The sequence below is a fragment of the Hemicordylus capensis genome, chromosome 3 (genome assembly GCF_027244095.1).
Source record: "Hemicordylus capensis ecotype Gifberg chromosome 3, rHemCap1.1.pri, whole genome shotgun sequence".
Classification (NCBI taxonomy): Eukaryota; Metazoa; Chordata; class Lepidosauria; order Squamata; family Cordylidae; genus Hemicordylus; species Hemicordylus capensis.
In genome coordinates this window covers 134693437-134715154 of record NC_069659.1, presented here as the reverse complement: position 1 = coordinate 134715154, position 21718 = coordinate 134693437, and the positions used below count along the sequence as shown (strand labels likewise).

The window sequence follows — 21718 nt, the reverse complement described above, 5'->3', positions numbered from 1 at the left end:
TTGGGGGGCCCCCAGAGGCAAGTTGCATGACTGACTCCCCCAGCCGCGCACTCGCCCAGGCTTCCTTCAGTTGTATTCATCCTCCAAAACTGATGTGAGCGTTAAGACCTGGAGCTACCAGAACAGCATATCTTTCTCTAGTACCATTAAATGACTTGCACCGTCCACAATCTTACTTCATGAGTTGAGCTTCGGTGGGGGGGGGGGATTTTAAAATTTTAGTCTCTGGGCCCACTCCAACCTTGCTATGCCCCTGCTTGAAATAAACCTAGATATGAACCAATGTTCCCTCTAAGGCGTGTGGATGTGTGCACACTCATAGGTTTTTAAATGTCCAATAAGTTAATTTTCGACCCCACTCAGGAATATTAGGGGGAACACTGATCTGAACCCAAGGTCTGAAGCAGGTTATATATCTGGGGTGGGTGGGGCCATTGCTCAGTGGTAGACCATCTGCTTTGCATGTTGAAGGTCACAGGTTTAATCCCTTGCTTCTCCAGGCAGGGCTGGGAAATACCCCTGCCTGACCCCTTGGAGAGCTGCTGTTAGTCACTGTACACAATATGGACCAACAGTTTGACTCAATATAAGGCAGCTTCCTATGTGCCTGTGTTCCTATATCTAAGTCTATTGCAACCAAGTTGGTTAGAAGAAAGCAAGATCAGTCAGTTTGGACATCACAATCAATTTTAGTCACTCATCACTCACACATTAAGTTCATGAGTTACAGTATAACTCATAATGTAAATGTGTTTCTGTATGTCACACAAAAGCAGATTCTAACTGGGGTTCCATGTGATGTCTGAGCTGACGCTGGGGCTGTAATCCTATGCAGATTTAGCCAGGAATACGCCTCATCGAACACAGTAAGACTTAAGCCCTCTTCAGACATTATGGATGCCAACAGCACTCACACTTACAACTATGAAAGTGGGAGGAAGTCCTGACCTGCCACTGTCACTCACCCCCTCCTGCCAGCTGTTCATGGCAATAATAATAATAATAATAATAATAATAATAATAATAATAATACTTCGATTTCTATACTGCCCTTCTAAAAATGGCTCAGGGCAGTTTACAAAGAGAAATAACAAACAAATAAGATGGCTCCCTGTCCTCAAAGGGCACACAATCTAAAAAGAAACATAAGATAGACACCAGCAACAGTCACTGGAAGTACTGTGCTGGGGGTGAATAGGGCCAGTTATGCCTCTGATTGTCTGAAGGGTGAAGCATCATAACCATGATGGTCAATGCTTCCACAGTGACAACTGGGATCACCTGTGAGGTGAGGTTGCCACTCACAGAAGCGCAGATCATCACAGTTACGGCACTTTCCCCTTAAGACAAACAGAGCTATAACCATGAGCAGCTTGCTAGGGGGTGAGCGACAGCTCCAGGGTGGAAGTTCCTCCCCATTTCTGAAGCTGTAACCATGAGTACTGCTGAGCTCCACAGCATGTAAAGGAGGCTTTCATTTCTCAGTAAACATGCACAGAATTGTGCTGCCCAACACTTTGTAAGATGCCATCAAATGATTAATGAGATATAAATAATAACAGATTGTAATAACTGTAAAAAGCAGCCCTCTGGTCCAACAAATAATTCCAGTCTGGCTCCATGTACTGACCAAGGTATCTATCACATCAATCCACTGTGTGGATTGACAAAAACTCACTGGCCAACATCCTAATACTGGGTGTGTACTGCTGTTCAAAGCATGCATGCAGTGGTAGTCAGGAAATCAGCCATTATGTGGAAGGGAGTACATACAACAAACACAGACACAGCCAGCCTTGTAAAGTTTGCCAAATCACTAGAAAAAGTAAGAAATACCTATTTCTGTTTCAACAAAAACAGGATCAGTTCCAGTTAGCGCTGGTTTTGTATTATCTTCCGGTGCTTGAGGAGAAAAAAAAGCACATTATTGTAAACTTTCCTAATGGTCCATTGCAAACTCGAAATATTACCCTTTCAGTCTAGGGTCATAATCTAGTAAGCCCCTTGGCACTAATGTAGCAAAGCCCCACATTCCCTCCCTCCTGCCCCACATCATAAGCATGGGGGTGGGGGGGAAAGAGACAAAAGTTCTATTGAAGATATTAGTCTCCCCTCCTTCTGTCCCTCTGCATGGGCTTCCATTTACATCTACAATGCCAGCGTAGTGTAGTGGTTAGAGTGCTGGACTAGGACCAGGGAGACCCAAGTTCAAATCCCCATTCAGCCATGAGACTTGCTGGGTGACTCTGGGCCAGTCACTTCTCTCCCAGCCTAACCTACTTCACAGGGTTGTTATGAAAGAGAAACTCAAGCATGTAGTACACCGCTCTGGGCTCCTTGGAGGACGAGTGGGATATAAATGTACTAATAATAATAATGTTAAACATCGTCACATAGTTACCATTATAAACTCATATATATTGTATGTATGTATGCCAGTGAACAATTACAAGAACATAAGAACAGCCCTACTGGGTCGGGCCCAAGGCCTATCTAGTCTAGCATCCTGTTTCACACAGTGGCCCACCAGGTGCCTCTGAGAAGCCTGCAGGCAAGAGCTGAGGACATGTCCTGCTTCTGCTGCTCCCCTACAACTAATATTTAGAGGCATCCTACATCTGAGCCTGGAGGTAGCCTATAGCTATCAAGCCTAATAACTATTGACAGACCTTGATAACTTAGTCAAAATAATAATTAAAAAGCAACATAAAAATAGATGCATCAGAATGACTTATATTTTGTTTGGCATGCCCAATTTTTATTTAGATACTCCATTTTAGGAATGTGCCCAAGCCGTGGTTCAAAGTGCAGTACAAACACTTTAAAGGAAATTTAAAAGGGGACTTTAAGAAAAAATCCCTTCCAGCTTCCTGCTGGGGTGGCGCTGGTCCCAAAAAGCCCTGAGTGCCATCAGCACGCACATGGCATCCGCCATGTCTGATCTGGGGAACAACATCTGGGGACCCAAGTTTAAAAACCCCTGACCTATATTATTCTTTCTCTTGGTCATCTGTACAGAAACTCTCCAAGCTTGGAGGAAGAGTTGCAACGTAGGAGAATAGTTTACGGCCATGTGTTCTTTTTAATGGTACATTTAGTATGGTACAGTGTGGTTTTGATATAGAGTGCAATATGAAACCAGTCGATTATAGTAGCTTTTCCAGAATGAAATTATCTCCCCCATTTGCCCAATATTTTTGCCCTTACCTTGTTCCACTTCTAGTTCTATTGTACTAGTCCTGTAATACATATTCCCAGCACGCAACAATGTTGCCACACATGTGTAGTTTCCAGAGTCCCCAACTGTTAGCTTGGGAATATACCAATCTCCTTCATTTACATAGCTGCAGTTCTGTTTAAGAGAAGATGTTTTAAAGGGGGTTTTATGAAAAGAATATACTGCAATTTCAAAAAGTCAAATAAGCACATGATCCTCTATATCATGAGCCAACCCTCAATTCAAAATAAAACCTATGTATTGCCTTATTGGCTTGATTTGATATGTACTTTGAATACATTTTGTGCAATCTTTGTTGATTAAAAAGCAGTCCTGGTCAGCTAGACAAGATGCCTTGGTGAAATCCATAAAAGCATTCCAAGTAAAGGACTGGATAAGGGACACAGTCTTGCAGCTGCATTTGTTGCTTACAGAATTTATTCACACCAAGAAAATTATGTGAGAATCCTGGTTGTGTGGGAGGTAGGGATGTGCAAATAGGTTCGAATTCAAACTGGTTTGATTAGAAGGTTCGAACTCGAACCAAACAGGACACTGAATTGGCAATGCTGGTCCAGGTTTGAAACAAACAGAGCCTAGTTCTATTCTAACTGGTTCGAACCTGTTTGAAGGTTTGAGCCTCAAAAACTGGGTTGGGGTAGTAGGCACCCATGGGTGCCAGATACCACCCAAACCCCAAAGCAATAGGACATTCCTGAGATTTTTAATGACTGGGGGGATTTGCATTTTCCCCATAGGGTATAATGGAGATTCGAACTTGCCCATTATTCCCTATGGAGGGGCACAAACCCAGAGTGAGTGGTAGGCACCCAGGGGTGCCTACTACCCACTGAACTGCAAAGTAATCAGACACTCCTCCAATTTTAGATTATTTTTTGAAGATTTTTCAATTTTTTGCATTTTCCCCAAAGGGAATAATGGGGATTTGAGGATGCCCCAACTGCACCCCTGGTGGTGCCTGGGCACCAGAGTGGGTTTGGGTGCAAGGCAGCTATGGCCACAACTCCCCCCGGGAGCCGGTGGGGTTCATGTTATATATTTTAAAGATTTTAGCCTGCTTCAGTGCAATGAATGGGAGTCCCTCCTCCCCCATTCATAAGTAGAACAGTGTGGGACCTTAATTGATGTGAACTCTGAACTCAGAGTTCCCAGCAATTAAGGTCACACACTGTTCATACAAGCAAAGTAGCAATGCTCTGTTATTTATTTATTATATACCATCTGATATGTGTATCCCTAGGCACTTTACACAACTTAAAACACCAAACAGAGAACAGAGTGAAAACAATTAAAACAATTTCAGAGAATTAAAAAGTTAAAATAACAACATAGGCTAAAAACAGATTAAAATTAATTTCAATCACACGCTCGAGAAAACAGTGCCTAGAGGGTCTTCTTAAAAGCAAACAGAGATGGGGATGTTCTTATTCTGACAGGAAGCATATTCCAAAGCCCCAGGGCAGCCATAAAGAAGGCCCAGCCCCAGGTCTCCAGCAAATGCGCCGGTAGCAACCATAACCAGACATCTCAATAGGTAACAGGGTTCATGACAAAGGAGGCATTGTCTTAAATGCCCTGAACCCAAGCCATTAAGGGCTTTATAGGTAATAACCAGCACTTTGTATTTCATTCGGAAACATAGCAGCAGCCAGTGCAATTCTTTTGAAAATCAGTATTATACAGGACCTTTGGGTTGTCTCAGAGACCAGTCTGGCTCCCACATTTTGTACCAATTGTAGTTTATGGACTATGTACAAAGGCAACCCCACTTAAAGTGCATTACGGCAGTCAAGCCTGGAGGTTACCAGAATATGTACCAGTGTATTAAGGCCATTTATCCCCAGAAATGGGCATAGCTGACATATCAGCTGAAGCTGATAAAAAGTATGCCTGGCCACTGTCTCAACCTGAGAAACCAGAGAGAGAGCTGGGTCTCACGATCAGGGTGACCCAGTTTCAGGAGCTGAGTGGGGAGAGCGGGCTAAAGCCTGCTTTCCCTGCAGACGATCCGGGCCACCCACACGATTGTCGGCTCCGTGACAGAACTGGCAGGGACTGGGGGGAGCATGCAGGGCATGCTGGCGAGAACCCCAGAGCTGGGAGGCAACTTTTCACCTCCCCTCTGGGGGTCTCCTCATGAGTAGCCGCGGCGCGGCTACTCATGATAGAAAAAACCAGGTTTGCGGAGCACTCACTCCACAAACCCGGTTTTAGGGGAGGGGTACTTGAGCTGCTTACCTGCTCTAGAACCACCAGGCGCGTAGCTGAACCCAGTGGTTCTCACAATTGCAGAAAATTGGGCTAGCGGAGCCCGATTTTCTGCAATCGTGAGAATAGCCTCAGAGTTTTGGATCCAGGAACACTCCCAAGCTACATACCTGATCTTTCAACGGGAGTGTAACCCCATCCAGAACAGGCAGATCTAAACTATGAGTCAGTACCTCCATCTAATTTGGATTCAACTTCAGTTTGTTATCCCTCATCCAGCACATTACCACCATCTAATGGTAGGCAGGCATTTAGGGAAGTTATGCCATTGCCTGATGAGGCTGATATTGAGAAATAGATCTGGGTGTCATCAGCATATTGATAACCCTCTGCACCAAATCTCCTGATGATCTCTCCCAGCGGTTTCATGTAGTTGTTAAAGGGCATTGGAGACAGTATGGAGCCTTGTGGAATGCCATACTTTAGTTTTCGCTTTGCAGAGCAGCAGTCTCCAAGCAACACCATCTAGAATCTACCCAAGAGATAAGAACGGAAGCACCGTAAAACAGTGCCACCCAATCCCACCTTCCTTAGGTGACCCAGAAGGATACCATGATTGATGGTATTGAAAGCCGCAGAGAGATCCAAAAAGATCAGCAGAGTCACACCCCTGTTGTCAGCCAATTGGAGATCATCCATCAGGCCAACCAAATCAGTGCAAAGGGGGCGTGGCCTCGAGCTCCGAAGAGCCAGAGCGAGCCTTTCCCTGTCATATCAGGCAGTGCTTGCTGCCTGAAAGAAAAAGGTGCCTGAAAAGGATGGCCAAGTGCTCACTCGTGGGCGGGGAGGAGATTTCTCTCGGGGCTCAGGCACGCACCATGCGCATGACATCACATGCACGGGATGTTGTCAGAGGGGCTTCCGGACGAGCCTGGACCCAGGCTGCCACTCAGCTGGCTCCGTGCCTGGACCCAGAGAACTCTGAAGTATGGTATAGGACAGGTCAGACTTTAAAATTTTGACATGGAGCTGTAAGCAAATTGGTGTTTCTATGTTCTTCATCTTGCCTTTTCTTGACCATCAAACCACAACCCACAATAGCATTTTGAACATTCTTCACAATGAGTACTAGAATCCCAACTTCATTTCAAAATGAGAGCCAGAAATATCAGTTCCAGACCACAGGTCTTGAACCCATGGAATAGGCTGTGTGTTTGAAGTCAGCTGGTGGAAAGATCTGCAGACTATTCAGTCCCATCATGTAATGGGAAGAACAGGTCTAACATGTGAAACTGGACCATTCCCTTTCAAGTTCTCAAAATCTTTGACCCCCATTGAAGAATATGGCACATGAATATCCGTATGGGTATTCTGTATTTGTACACAATAATTGCATTTGGTTAATTAAAGATTGTATTTTCTCCAGATTGCACATTGGAAAAAGGAAAAAGAAAGCACTAGTTTTAAGAAGTACCTTGTACCATGTTATATTTACAGCATCTGTATTGTGAAGTATATCACTACATTTAAAGGAATAACTTTCTCCAATAATGCCAGGTTTACCACGTGACACATGATTTGCATTGAAACAACTGTCCTTATCTTTTTTTAGTACTCTCAGGTTCCAGTCTCCTTGGGTGACATTGTGAGTTCCATTGCTGAGAAGAAGAAAAACATTGGTAAAGGGACTTTTAAGAGACACTAAAGCTTAACTGTTATATCACAATGGCAAATACACTTTCATGTCTTTCACTTTCATACTAGTCTATTTTTAAATTCTAGGTAGGACCAATGGTGCCTACGTTCCACTTCTTTTAACATGAACCCTCTCCCATGTGTTGTGAATTTGGTTTGTATCTGACTGTCAGCATATGAATTACAAAGAGGTATTGCCTACACTTTTGAGCAGCTACCATGTTGAAACAACGTGGTGGATTGGCCAAAAACTATAAGACCCCTTCCCATGTGCTATGAATCTAGTTTGTTGTATCAGACTTTAAATACAATAGTTATTAGAGGGCGCACGCGCACACACACACACACACACACACACACACACACACACACACACACACATATATATATCATATAAGCCTTCTTCCTTTCAGAAAATAGGCCAAAAATAAAATAAAGAGACAGATATTCGGCCGTGGATCTCTAATGCCTTAACTACTTTTGTGCCAAGACTGAAAACCTTTTAAACTGGAGATTTTCCAAACAGCAATTTACTCCTGTTTCACTATGATTAGGGTTGGGTGGAGAGAGTTCAGACGAGGGGGATTTACAGTGACTTCAATACGGTAACAGCAAGGTGCTGTTCATACAGTGGGCGACATTATTCAGCTTTTTTGGCCCTTAATGCATAATATCAATATCTTTTAAAAGTTGCACTTTGGGCAAGTGTTGAAAATGGTTGCATGCAATACTCCAGCATTTTTGTGGAGTCGTATGGAGAAACCCCTGAAGTAAAGTGTGTGATGTAGGTGTGGCTATCTATCTGGGAGTGACTTTGGGGAGCGTTAGCCCTGCCTGCCACGTCTCTCAATTCCACTCCTTGGCAGACAAGAAGTCCTGCTTCCTGGTTCCATTCCAGAGCACTATGTAATACTGATCCCACCCTGTCAGTGTTCTAGCACTCCAACAATAGCAATGTACTAGAACAATGCTACCGCAGGTCTGTAGGTCCAAATACTGTAGGTCCAGCTACTGCATTTATGCTCAACGGCCATCTGTGTGCTGTAGGTGGGGCCTCTGCCACACAGGAGGCTGCCACGGTGACGCTCCTCACCGCTTCTTTGACAATTGCAGCTAACAACAACTTTCAAGGTACCTAGAGCCCCTCCCCCCTGCACTGTCCTCATGCCCCCCCACTGGCCACCCGGAACAGCAGAACATTCCTGGCTGGAATGAGGTTGTTCCGCTCTGAGCCCAAAACAGGCCCTTTATTTAAAAGCTGTTCCAGGCTCAGAACGGCCCATTCCAACTTGGAGCATTCTGCCCTCAGAATGTTCTGCACTTCTCTGCTGTACTCTTGCACTGTATTCTTGTGCAAGAACACCAATACATCAGAGCAACCCAGCAACAGTTCCTTTCATAAATGGAGCTCTTCCTGTACTAGGCTATTTGCTGAATAGGGAGCTTTCTGAGCTTTCCTAGCTTTCCTCTTTCAGACACAATAGAGTCAAACCCTGTTTTAATATGGATTTTAAGCCAGTTTTTATTTTGTTGCCCTGGCTCAGATCCCTGGGACTGGAATACTTCAACTAATCCCAGACTGAGTGGCTTCCTTCATTGGGCCTGTTCGAACAATATGGCCCAGCAGCACACATGAACAGCAAGCGGCATTCCAAGACTGTGCTCATTGGGATGTGCTCCATGGATGTCCCAAAACTCCAGATGGCCTTGCACCACTTCCCTCAATCAGCTCTGAGGCTGTTTATCCTAAAGGTCCCGTAACACATGCTCTAAATAGTGGTTTAAACAAAAATTTTGAGTGTGTGAGGGGGGCTATTCAGATGAACAGACACAAAATGACTAAAGGATATATGCTGGGAGGGCATCAAGACATCCATGGAACACATCCCAGCGGGTGCGCTCTCAACATTCCCCTTCCTGCCCATGTGTGTTGCTAGGCTGTATCATTTGAACTGGCCTGTTGTAACACTAAACCAGAAGCTGAGGAAAGGACACATTGCAGTTATAAGCTACGTTCCCTCTAAGCTGAGCGCATGTGCACACAGAATCCCAACTCCCTGCGCAGTCGTTTCAAGCTGCAGCAAAGCCTCAGCTTGCAGCCTCCCTCTTGCCCCACATTGTGATTGTCTGGGGCTCCTCCAGACCATATTTTCCTTCCAGCTGCTGGGGGAAAGCAATCAGCTGGACAAAGGCGCTCTCACACAGGCTGCGAGCCATCTCCTCCTGGAGAGCGAGCAAATGTGTTGGCAAGATAAAGAGGAGAGTGCAGGTCTCGTGGTGGGAGTGAGTGAGGAGAGGAGACTTGCAGTTTCGCATCACAACTGTCACTTGTCCGGGGAATTCCCAAGTGGACAGATGGGGTGGGATAAGCCCCTTAGACTCCGCACAGGGGAGGGCAGGGCAAGCTAACTTATGCAACTGTGAAAGATTGGGGGCACTTTCTCCTCAGAGAAGGGATCAGTGCTAAATTCTGGATAGGGAGACAGCAGTCCCACACAACACCTGGAAAAAAGTGTATCCAAAAGTTAAGCCTCCACTTAATAGCCCAGCAGCCCACGATCCTCCATTTGCTCTGTGCTTGGCACACTCTAATGTTCCGAAAGTACTGGTGGAAAAGGCTCTTTTTAAACGGAAGAGGCAGCCAAGCCTGTTGGAATATGTGCTTTTGCCATCTGGAGAGATGCCTGCCAGCTGCTTGTGAGTTTCTGCTCCCATTGCGGCCTTTCACCTCCACCTTGGCTCTTGCTCTGGCCAGAGCGGGAAAATAAGCTCTCTCCCACACGCAAGAGAGTCATGTCTCCTGCTCTGGTGGTAGAAAGAGCCCTCCAAAAAAGGCGGGACTCGGAGGCCCATGCATCTTGATAGAAGCGTCAGGGCACATGCGTGCCAGTCACTATTTCTAATAATCTCCTGCTGTAGTCAGAGCGGGAAAGCCAGTTTTCCCTCTCTGGCTGGATGAAGGAACACAACGTGTTCCTGTGAACATTGTGGGGGGTAACAAAAATTCTCAGCAGCCAGCAGTCCATCGCAGTGAGACTGTGGGGCAAGAGCCAAGTGGTGGGGCAGGGGGAAGGGGGCACTGAGGAAAAGGCAACAGCTGGACAGAGGGCTAGGGGAGAAAGAAGGACCCCATGGTGCCTGGTGTATCCTCATTGCTGCTGAATCTGACTGACTTGACCTTTCGAACCAAAGAACCCCAAAAGGCAGCGGTAGGAGTTCCTTTCATAGAAGCCAGCCATGTCTTTGTTTCTTTGCATTTTCTTCATGGAGGTTGACCTCCCCCCACCTCAAAGTGCAAAGTAGAATCCTCCCTCCCTTGCTGTGCATTATTGTAAGGTGCAGGATAACTCTCTTTGCAGTATGGAAAGAGTCTATTTGGATGAGATTTCATTGCCATGAGTAGGTGACGCTTCAGTACAAGGAATTGGATGTAACACATACTTTGCCCCTTAAACCTATAGCCCAGTGAGAATTGAGAGTGGGAGTATCTTTCTTATGTGCTAAGAATTTTTTAAAGCATGTCTTTAAAAAAATTACCTTCCCTACCAAAAAAGAAAAAGAATTACAGCATTTTTACCACTGTCTGCTTTTCCAGTTTCTTTAATATGGGTATGTGCTTAGTCAACCTTCAGATAGATAGATAGATAGTCTTTTTTTTTTAAAGCAAAATTTCCTTTCATTTCAGATTTGGCATGCAGGTCCAAGATTGTGTATTCTTTCCATGGCACTATACCAGCATCTAATACTTAATTTTTAAAAATAAGCTTCTCAAAGTTCTGTATGGCAGAGAGCGGGTGCTTTCTTACTGTACAACCTCATTGTTCTGTGATGCTCAGGACAGGAACCCGTGCCCCCCCCCCCCACACCCCGCCAATAGTTTCTTCATTTGATTTTTTAAAAATAAAAGTAATTTATTTTATTTAAAAAAATTATATGTAATCCTTCAACAGTGTTTCTAGAACAGGTTACAATTTTTTTTACTGTTTTTATTATACTTGAACGTGAAGCAAAAGAAAGTAAAAATCAAATTTTATAAATAGATATAATTGTAAAATGCACTTTAAGTTTCCTTCCATATTTATAGTGTGTGTGTGTGTTGTGCATCTATAAGGGCACTGGTACATAATAATGCACATGTGCACACACTGCCTTGATATTGTTGCCCAGAACAAAATTCATTCCACTTGCTGATGAAAAAAAATTAGAGGGAACACTGGTCATAAGGAATATGAACACAATGAATATTTATATACTGCTTTTCAACAACAGTTATCAAAGTGGTTTACATAAATGAATAAATAAATAAAATGGCTCCCTGTCCTCAAAGGGTTCACAATCTAAAAAAAGAAACATAAGATAGACACCAGCAACAGCCACTGGAGGGATGCTGTGCTGAAGATGGATAGGGCCAGTTGTTCTCCCCCTGCTAAATAAATAGAATCACCACTTTTAAAAGGTGCCTTTTTGCTCAGTTAGCAAGGAAGATGTTATTATGGGTTGTTGACTGGGTTATTGACTGGGTTGTTGAATTAGCCAGCCAATTGCTATTGCCATATTGCTCTGTTGTGAGCTGTCTGGGAGCACAGGAGAGCTGAATGAGAAATGCCCTCATATGGATTCAGCACAGACAGTTCTTGCTGGCATCTCACATCCTTGTGTGGATTGGGAATGTCAAGTGTATCTCTCTCTTGCCTGAAGTATCCTTATGCAGCTCAGCAAAGAAGTGCTACATCATTGTTCATACATACAGTTTGTTACTCACTCACTTCTGTATTTTGCATCAGGTTTCCTGTTCTACACACATTAATGTCATCTCTGTTCATTCCCAGGCTTGGGTCCTAAGAAGGGTACTTGTTGCTTCACAGTATTTTGAAAATTGGATGTGTACAACAGATGTCACAACTTATGAAGCAAGGAAGTCAATTGAATGTTACAAACAGAGCAGGAAAAGAAGGAACTAGAGAGAAGTGCCAATGTCTCTTGCACTTACATCTAGTCATCCGGAATCATGTCACTACCAAATTTTGCAAAGGAGTTTGGAAGATGAGATTTTGACGGTTTCAACATAGCAAAATCAGAGACTGAGACTACTACTTAACAGGGGTTGCTCTCTGTGGAGGCCTTCCAAAGGCTGATTCCTCCCCTTGACTGACAGAGTTCCTGGACTTCCAAGCAAAATCCTTGAACCACTGAGGCTGGGCCATTCCCCACGCAGCCTTGCATAGGCCAACCCCTGCATCTAACTGCCTGGAGAAGCCAGTACTTCCCTTTGCTAGCTGTGGGCACACAGAGTGTGCCACAGACCTTGGAACTTGGTACCAAGTTGGCATCTTGCCAATTCTCTTTGCCTGCTGCTTTGGAAAAATCGATATAGCTGTGATTTGGGATCACAGCAGAACCTTCCCCAGTAGAAGTCTTTCCTTTTTGGAATCATGCATGAAACAGCCGACTAAGGAGAAGTATTAAGCTGCTCTTGTTAGTTATTTGCACACTAGTATGTTTCAGCCCGTTATAATAACGGGCGCTAGGTTTTTTCCCCCTTTATGCCTTCTTCCTCCGTCCCCCAACACCTGATTAAGGGCCAAATCGGCCCAAACAATTGCCGCCGCCGCCAACTGGCCGCCCGCCCTCCCAGCTGCCCAAGTCCTCCTCACCCGCCCCCCCATGATTAAGGGCCAATTCGGGCCAAAAAATTGCCGACGACAACGACGACCGCCCATCTGCCCTTCCAGCTGCCCGAGTCCTCCTCAACCCCGGCCCGCATCAGTCGGGCGATCTTAGACCATATTCTGAGAAGGAGAGAGGAGCTCGCAAACAGAGCTCCTCTCTCTGCAAAGCCTCTGCCCGAACTGGCGCTTTGGGCGCAAAGGACGCCTGTTGCATCCTTTGCGTCCATAGTGCCAGTTCGGGCAGAGGCTTTGCAGAGAGAGGAGCTCTGTTTGCGAGCTCCTCTCTCATTCTCAGAATATGGTCTAAGATCGCCCGACTGACACGGGCCTAACGGGGTGAGGACTCAGGCAGCTAGGAGGGCGGGCGGTCAGCGGCGGCAGCAATTGTTTGGGCCGATTTGGCCCTTAATCATGGGGGGGGGCGGGTGAGGAGGACTCGGGCAGCTGGGAGGGCAGGCGGGTGGGCGGCGGCGGCAATTGTTTGGGCCGATTTGGCCAACATGGCTGCCCATTTCTGGGTGGCCGTATCTTTCTCGGCGGTTCTGGGCATGCACTCCACGCATGCCCAGCACTGCCGAGAAAGACACGGGTGGCACAGGATCACACTCAAGCTCTTTATTATAGAGGATAAGCATAGCATACACGTGTGTGAGCAATCATGGGAACACTAGAAACTGTTGTTCAGTGGTGATCAACTGATTAATGTGGGGAACAACAGTGCTCTTGTGAAAGCAATGACAACGCCATCTCTGCAGTCACAGACATAGCTCCTGTGTTCCCAATTGCACACAAAAATATACACAGATTGTTACTCCATAATGTGGATCATATTTCTGCTTGTTATGAGAATATTATGAAACAGTCCAATTAATATGTTCGGGGCTTATGAAGAAAACTTAACAGTAGTATGCAAACAATACATTCTTGTATTGCTAGTGAACAAGTCAGAAGTCAGATAACCTATTCAATGTGAGCAATGGAAAGAAGCCAAGCTGAAAGGGAGAGAGGGAGGCAATCATTATAAGCAGACCAATCACCAGGGGCATAGCAAGGTTGGAGTGGGCCAGAGACAAGATTTTAAAATGCCCCCCCCCGAAGCTCAGTTCATGAAGTAAAGAAATCTTAAATGAGGCTGAATAGTGGTAACAAAAAGTGTGCGCATGCGCGCGCGCACACACACACACACACATATCATCCTAAATTATTGTTTAAACGGTTTTGTAAATTGTGGCCGATGCAAGTCATTTAATGGTACTAGAGAAAGACATGCTGTTCTGGTAGCTCCAGGTCTTAACACTCACATCAGTTTCGGAGGATGAATACAACTGAAGGAAGCCCAGGCAGGTGTGCGGCTGGGGGAGTCAGTCATGTGACTTGCCTCTGGGGGGGCCCCCAAGGCAGTGGGCCCCCAGACAACTGTCTCCCCTTGCCCTATTATAGTTACGCCCCTGCCAATCACATTCACCATCAGCCCAGACATTACAGTTATGAAAGAGACATTTGTTTTCCAGATATGTTTACAGGAATTCTATTCTAATGTCCAGCAGGGGTGTCTCCAGAGGGAGGACAAGGGGGGGAAGCACCCAACTCAGACAAATAATTTGTCCCGCATCTGCCCCCCCCTCCCATTTCTGTTTCAGAAATCTAACATGCGGGCCACAGCTCACCCACTGAGAAATGCACTTTGCCCCATCTCCCCCCTGCCCCCCAATTTTCTTTTGAATACTACCACTGATGTCCAAGTAGATCAACAATAATATACAACACTTTTCTGTGGCATGGTTGCTAAAAACAGGAGTAGTAGTAATTCAGAAAATGCTGGGTTCAATCTTATCACAGTTAGTAGACCTAATACATCAAGGAATCTGTTCTTTTGAGCTATTCCTCCCACAATACTATATTTCAATAGGAAATTTACTGCCAGTCATTTCCTGAATAGTACTGTTTAGTAAGTTAATCTGAATAGCAGCCAACTTCTAAAACTAGAGTTGTTTCCCCACAGTCTAAGAGTTCTCCTGCTTATTTTGAATCCCTTCAGGATGGTCTTGAGATCAGCTGTAGGGACACATAGGGACACCTGAGTGGTGTAGTTTGTGATGCTGTCATCCACCCAAGTTCAAGATGGCAGACGCATAAACATTTGATGCACAAGTGGGTGAACTTGTGAACCGTCTAACCAATTTGAACCAAATGTGCTGCAGCTATAGGGGCACATAGGGATGCTTCAATGGCATAGTTTTAAATTATGTCATCCACCCTGTTTCAAGTAGGGATGTGCAAACCAGCTCAAGTGGGCAGGTTCGAAGGCTCACCCTCGAGCCGAACTGGCCCCCTGAAAAATGGGGCCAATTGCGATCCGAGTTCAAGGCGAGCCACCCCCCAGCTCAAAGCTCCAATTCACGAGCCGGCTCAAGGGGCACACTTGTAAAGTATGACAAGTAAAAGTATGACAAGTTGTAAAGTATCTGTCAAGGATTCCCCTTTACAAGTAAAGGGTTTTGCCAATAGTAAATGTGGGGGTGGGGGATGAAAAATGATCTTTTTTACCTGTTAAAAAAAGCTGATGGCAGAGGCGGTTGGCCCAACGGGGATGACGACAATTACAGCTGGAGATCACAGCGGGGGTGTTGAATGGGGGCAGTGGCAGAGACTCCTCCAGCCCCACTGCCGGCCTCCCAAATCACAGGCCCAGTCATGCCTGCAGTCGGCTTCGGGCCTCTGGGCAGGCACAACCACCATTACAGTGAGGTCTGCTTATGCAGACTATGAGTACTCATACAGTGAGTATGATCCTCACTTTAATGGCAATCGCACCTGCACAGAAGCTCAAAGCCGGCTACACATATGACCGGACCTGTGATTTGGGAGGCTGGGGGCAAGGCTGGTGGAGCACCCACCACCACCACTGTTTGCTACTATCCCCACTGTGATCACCAGCTGCGATCGCCGCCATCCCTGCCAAGCCGCTGCCATCAGCTTGCATTTATAGGTTAAAAAGATCATTTTTCATTCTCTGCCCCTGCAATGACTATTGGCAAAACCCTTTATTTGTAAAGGGGAATTCTTGCCGGGTTCCCCTTTACAAGTATATCCTTTGAGCCATATTGTGAGCCAGCTCGGGGGCGGGGGGGGGGCTCGATGGTCAGATCGGACCATGGCTCAATCGAGCCCAAGCCATCCAGTTCAGCTCAAATTCAAACCGAACTGGGAAAACCAGTTCCGATCACATCCCTAGTTTCAAGAGGGTGGATGTGTGAATGTCTGAGGTGCATGTGGACTAACCTGTGACTCTCCTAACCGATTTGAACCAAATTTGCTACAGGTGTAGGGACACATAGGGACGGCTCAACTGCATAGTTTGTGATGATGTAATCCACTCAAATTCAAGATGGCGGGTGTGCGAACGTTTAAGGCTGAAGTGGACTAATTTATGAGGATGGTAATTATCAATTAATATTATAGTGAAAGGAAAGTACGGAGATTAGATTTTACCAGAACTTGTTTACCATATATGAGCCCCCAGGTTTTTAGGTTTCTAACCCTTAAATGAATGGGTATTGCTTCTTCTTTTTCTTCTTCTTCTTCCTTCCCTTAGGACATGCAAGTCTAGGGTTGCCATATTCAAGCTCTCCAAATCTGGGCACTTTAATTTGCATAGTATGCAAATTAGCTTGCAAATAATTTCCACATTATGCATATTAACTGTGCGGATTAAGATGCAAATTATGCAAGTTAACAAATCCAGTTGACTTGTATTTGCACTGAATATCTACCAACAATAGTTGGGGAGGATCTCTTTACCTGACCATTTACAGGAGCATTAAACACCCAGACTTTATATCCCAACACATTCTAACATACAAGATCAGCTTTTAACCTTGTCTAATTAGTCGTGTGCAATACTGTCACAGCATTCCTCATCAACTGCAGACTACCACCCCACTCCATTTTCCAGTTCCCTGTAAGAGGGATTCCAAGATGTTGTTGACTACAACTCCCAGCATTCCCAGCTGCTGTGTCCCTGTAAGAAGGATTCCAAGACGTTGTTGACTACAACTCCCAGCATTCCCAACTACAATGACCTTTGGCTGGGGATTATGAGATTTGTAGTCAACAACATCAGGGAATCCCTCTTACAGGAAACAGTGCTGGGAGCTAGAGGTGGAAGACCCCTGGCATCCCACAATGCACCGTGCCAGGAGCGCAATGCATGGGGGGTGTTCCCCATTGCTGGGCATGCTTGCTTTGTGCACGCTTGAGCTGCAAGCAGCCCAAGAGTACACACAGCCAGGAGTGGGGTAGAAGAGCACACTTGTACCCTTCTACCTCACTATAAGCCCAGGTAAAAAAAACTCGGGCTACACCAGTGAAGAGTGCTGGGATCAGGACCGATCCAGGAACATGTTCTAAACCAAGAATGTCCAACTTTTGTTCTTTCAGGAGCCATTTTGTTATCCAGAGAATGGCCCCAGGACCAGAAGCACATTTCAAACCAGTAGTCATGACTCAGCAGTACTGAAATCAACGAGAAGAGTCATGACTAATTCAGGCCCAATAATTCCAATGGGACTTATTCATGGCTAATTTATTCCGGATATTACACAGTATGTACAAAACGCCAAGAATGTCATCAACCTGGAATCTTTCACTTATGCAACATTTAAAAATTATGCTCTTTTCCTTTCAGGTGACATTGTGGGCAAAAGGTTTACTGTGCCTGATGAAAATGTGCTATGAGTATGAGGAATGGGACCAGATAGCTGTATTTTCTGGACTACCGAACTTTTTCCAAACAAGTTATTTGTGATACCTATTCCAAACAATGGAAATAGATCTCAGCTGCATTTTGTATAACAACTTGCAGAACAGAAGGGCATTCACTTCAGCTACTAATATAAACATACCTTTCTGAACATGAAGGTAAGATCTAAAGAAATGAGACACAACAATGATGGGGCTTCCTTTCTCTACAAAAGAATAAACATGTCTGTATACGTCTATCATGGGACACATTGCACCTACCTGATACTGCAAATATACTTTCCAGTGTCATTCAGCTTTGCTGGCCAAAACTCCAAATAACTCCCATTCAAAACAATTCTATTGGCTTCCTGAATTAATATCAGTTTTCCTTCTTTTTCTCTATACCAGTTCAGAGTATATCCCTCATCTTGCTTTATGTTTGGACAGCAATTTGAAAAATACTCTTCTTCAATGGTGTCAATAGATGAGAGCACCCTGCAAAGGTTACCTTGACAATATATTAAAAGAGACATAATTATATCCTGTACAGATTACCTTTTTAAAATTTTATTTTTAAGAGCTATACTATACTAGCCTCAGTATAACCCACCCGCATGTAAGGCTCAATTACGACAGCAATGAATGCACCACTGAAAGACCTTAAAGGCCAACTTGAAGACAGATCATCCTGGAGAGAATCTAGCTATGTGGTCGCTAAGAGTTGACACCAACTTGACAGCACTTAATCAATCAATCATGTAAGGCAGATCTATCCTTTTCATTTTTTTCCTTTTATTGTTTAAAGAAGGGAGAAATACATTTCCATACAAGAAACAGGACATCACAGATAATATTTTCAAAAAGCAACACTGTCATAGAGGTTCACAAAACTGCAGTGAATTACTGTTGGAGTAAGAGGCTTTGTCCATATTCAGTCTTTTATTGTTGTTGTTGTTTTTAAAAAGCTGCCATGAGATCTCCCATTCTTTTCTGATTAAACTAAGGTTCTAAATAAGTAAAACAACAATATATATTTTAAATATTCACAAAATGTCACAGGCATGAGGGGACAGTTTGTTGCCCTTCACCAGTGATATCACAGACAGTAGCCAATAAGTGCCTTTAACACGTTCAAAATTTGCAATCTGTCACCATTGGTATGCTAGATGAAACTTTATCCTCTTTGTTTCTTTTCTCTCCCCCCATTCAACTCCAACACAAAGATCAGAACTTAGATATGTACCAAGGTTTTACATACACACTCACTCACACGTCCCCCTCCGCCCATGGACATATTCGTTCGTTCGTTCGTTCGTTCTCTCTCTCTCCCTCCCCCCCTCCCATCAGTGAAATGTTGGTAGATATGCAATAACTGAATAACAGCTTTTCATTGACAGTTTGTAACTGAAATTGTGTGGAAATTGCCTTGGGAGTTTCATATCTAGCTGCTGAGCCCATGTTACTCTTGACTTTCTGGTATATACAGTGCAGCTGATGGGTTGCGCCTTGATTGGAGGGAAATGGAATTACTCTTACCTGGGCTAACAAAGCACAGCAGCAGCACAACTGACAGATTTCCAAAACACATTTTAAAATGGATTCAGTTCTGCTCTGTGGGAGAAAAGTTTAAAAATTAGAGAATGGGGAAAACATGCAGGCAGTCTGAATCAACAGCAAAGATTGTATCTAATAATATGAGTAATATGAGAAACCAGAAACAGAAGATGGAATTTTGAACTTGAAAGTTATCTTACATAGTAGAAAGTGAATATTTGCATAACCAATGTGGTAATTCTGGAGTTTCTTCTAGTACAACTCATTTCTTCTGCTAGTGTTTCCCCCCACTAAATCTATATTTAGTATTTATCAGCATCCTTTGCTATTTCTGTCAGATGACTACAGGATAAATATAGACTTCCTGAATATTATGAACATTTTGGTCCACAAATCTTCTCTAGTTCCATTCAAATCAATAAGGCTTACTGAAAAATGTTTAGGATTGGAATATTTTCTCCTAGACAAAAGCCATCATAGGAACATAGGAAGCTGCCATATACCGAGTCAGACCATTGGCCTATCTAGCTCAGTATTGCCTTCACAGACTGGCAGCGGCTTCTCCAAGGTTGCAGGCAGAAATTTCTCTCAGCCCTATCTTGGAGATGCCAGGGAAGGAACTTGAAACCTTCTGCTCTTCCCAGAGTATCGCCATTCCCTGAGGGGAATATTTTACGATGCTCAAACATCAAGTCTCCCATTCCTATGCAACCATAAATGGCAGAGAACATGAGACCTCTGTGTGGTGCTAGTCTCATCCCAAACCACCTTGCCTTGCCTCCCATCCCTGAACCCGAAATCCCCTCCCCTTTACTGACCCTCCCCAGGGCCAATTTGCCTCAGAGTAGGTCTACACTTTCACGTGAAGTAAATGTGGAAGGGGTAGGAGGTAATGCTGTTATCATGGAAGACGTGGTGCTAAGGGTTGAATAAACCCGATAAACCCCTTTGAATTCTACTTGACACGATCTGAGATCTGAGGAACAAACGCCTACCATTCTATTGCCTTACTTCTACATGAACAGCAACGTTTTGTCTGAATGGGTCTTTGCCTTACACATGACACTCTCCTATCAGGGGTTGTACGGCCAATTCCTATAATATACTTACATGGAATGTCAATGGATTAAGGTCACCAAATCGTAGGCAAGAGATCCTACACTTTTTAACAAAGTGGAACTATCACATCTATGTCCTTCAAGAGACCCATTTCGAGAATGAGAGCCACCGCTTTTCAGCGCAACAGCAATGGACAGTGGGCCCATCCTTCTGGTCCTACGATGGGAGCAGCAATGTGGGGGTAGCGATATTGTTTAAAGACAGAACTGATCTCAAAATCGAAAGGGTATTGGGAATTGATCAGGGCAGACTAATGTATGTAGATTTTACTGTCAGGGGTGATCCAAGCTCGGCAACCACTCAGAGGTTTGACCGAGCCTTCAGACTCTGCGCCATATACGCCCCGGTACAATCACACCCTAGGAAGGCTCTTTGGGCTAAACTGAAAGATATATGTGACACCAAGCGCCACCTCCTGATTGCGGGGGATTTTAATAACAGAGCCCAACTGAGCGACAGGAAAGTCTTTTTGGGTGGCCTCCCAGTCTCCCCTCAAATCCCTCTCTAACAAGTGAGGAAAAAGCTCTCCAACGTTTTCTGAGTGAGACTCTGGGTTTAGATGATAAGGCCTTGGGGGTATATAATGATTTTGATTTTCCCCAATCCGCCACAAAGAGGTTTTTAAATCACAGTACAGACATAAATTTAAATCTGGAGTCAAATTTACATATTACCACCCGAGATCAGCTAGCCGGCTAGATAGACTCTGGGCTCTCCCTTCTTTTGAAGTCTACAGGTGTAAACTAGTACTTACCCCATGGTCAGACCATGCGACTGTGGGATTTATTTGTAATCTCTCTGAGGTAATTCCACATGGTAAAACTTTGTGGCGATTACACCCAAAAATTTTAAGTGATGAATATCTCAAAGGCGTCCTTTTATCAGAACTGAAGCGACAGATCCCTCGGCTATTAGAGGCAGAAGATGAACTTTTGGGAGCCTGGGAGACATTTAAAAGAGGGTGGGCTGCCGTACTAGGGCAGTGACCAGCCAGACATATAAGATAGGGGTCAAAAATTATCAGAAAGTGATCACGCAACTTCTGAGGATCGTCGATAAGATGAACAGGGGAGAACCCTTCGACGTGGAATCACGCCGCCGCTACAAAGAGACAATCAAGACATTTCAAAATGAGCTGCAGCACAGGCGTTTGGAAAATAAGCTGTATCGCTTCAAAGGGTCTGTAGTTGAAAAGGGGGAGTGGGCAAAGGACAAGATGCATGTATCTAGTTTGACATTCCAAGGCCCGCGAATGGATGGAAGTAGCCCACTAAAGGCCGACCCGCACAATATGTTAAAGATCATGGCCCAGTTTTCTACAAACTTGTATTTATTGAAGGATATTTCTGTAAAGGACATTCAATCTTATCTAGATAGGATCTGCAGTTTGAATGAATATGGTCTCGGCTATTCCCTCAGTGAAGAGGGAAAGGGCTCTTTGACCCATCCTGTAACGATAGAAGAGGTTAGAGCAGTTATCTCAGCGGGAAAG

The 21718-nt window shown here is 44.6% G+C and overlaps 1 protein-coding gene across 4 annotated transcripts in view; it reads right to left on the bottom strand.

Annotated features, from left to right (window-relative positions):
- IL18R1 (interleukin 18 receptor 1) overlaps nucleotides 1-21718 on the bottom strand; it is a 42580-nt gene that overhangs the window by 13673 nt on the left and 7189 nt on the right. For all 4 annotated transcript variants that reach the window (XM_053311157.1, XM_053311156.1, XM_053311154.1 and 1 more), the window contains exons 3-7: nucleotides 19090-19164; nucleotides 17833-18061; nucleotides 6921-7104; nucleotides 3208-3352; nucleotides 1837-1902 (exon numbers count right to left, since the gene is read on the bottom strand). In XM_053311157.1, coding sequence (XP_053167132.1) covers nucleotides 1837-1902; nucleotides 3208-3352; nucleotides 6921-7104; nucleotides 17833-18061; nucleotides 19090-19141 — 676 coding nt within the window. In that variant the 5' untranslated portion in view covers nucleotides 19142-19164. The remainder of the gene's footprint in view (nucleotides 1-1836; nucleotides 1903-3207; nucleotides 3353-6920; nucleotides 7105-17832; nucleotides 18062-19089; nucleotides 19165-21718) is intronic.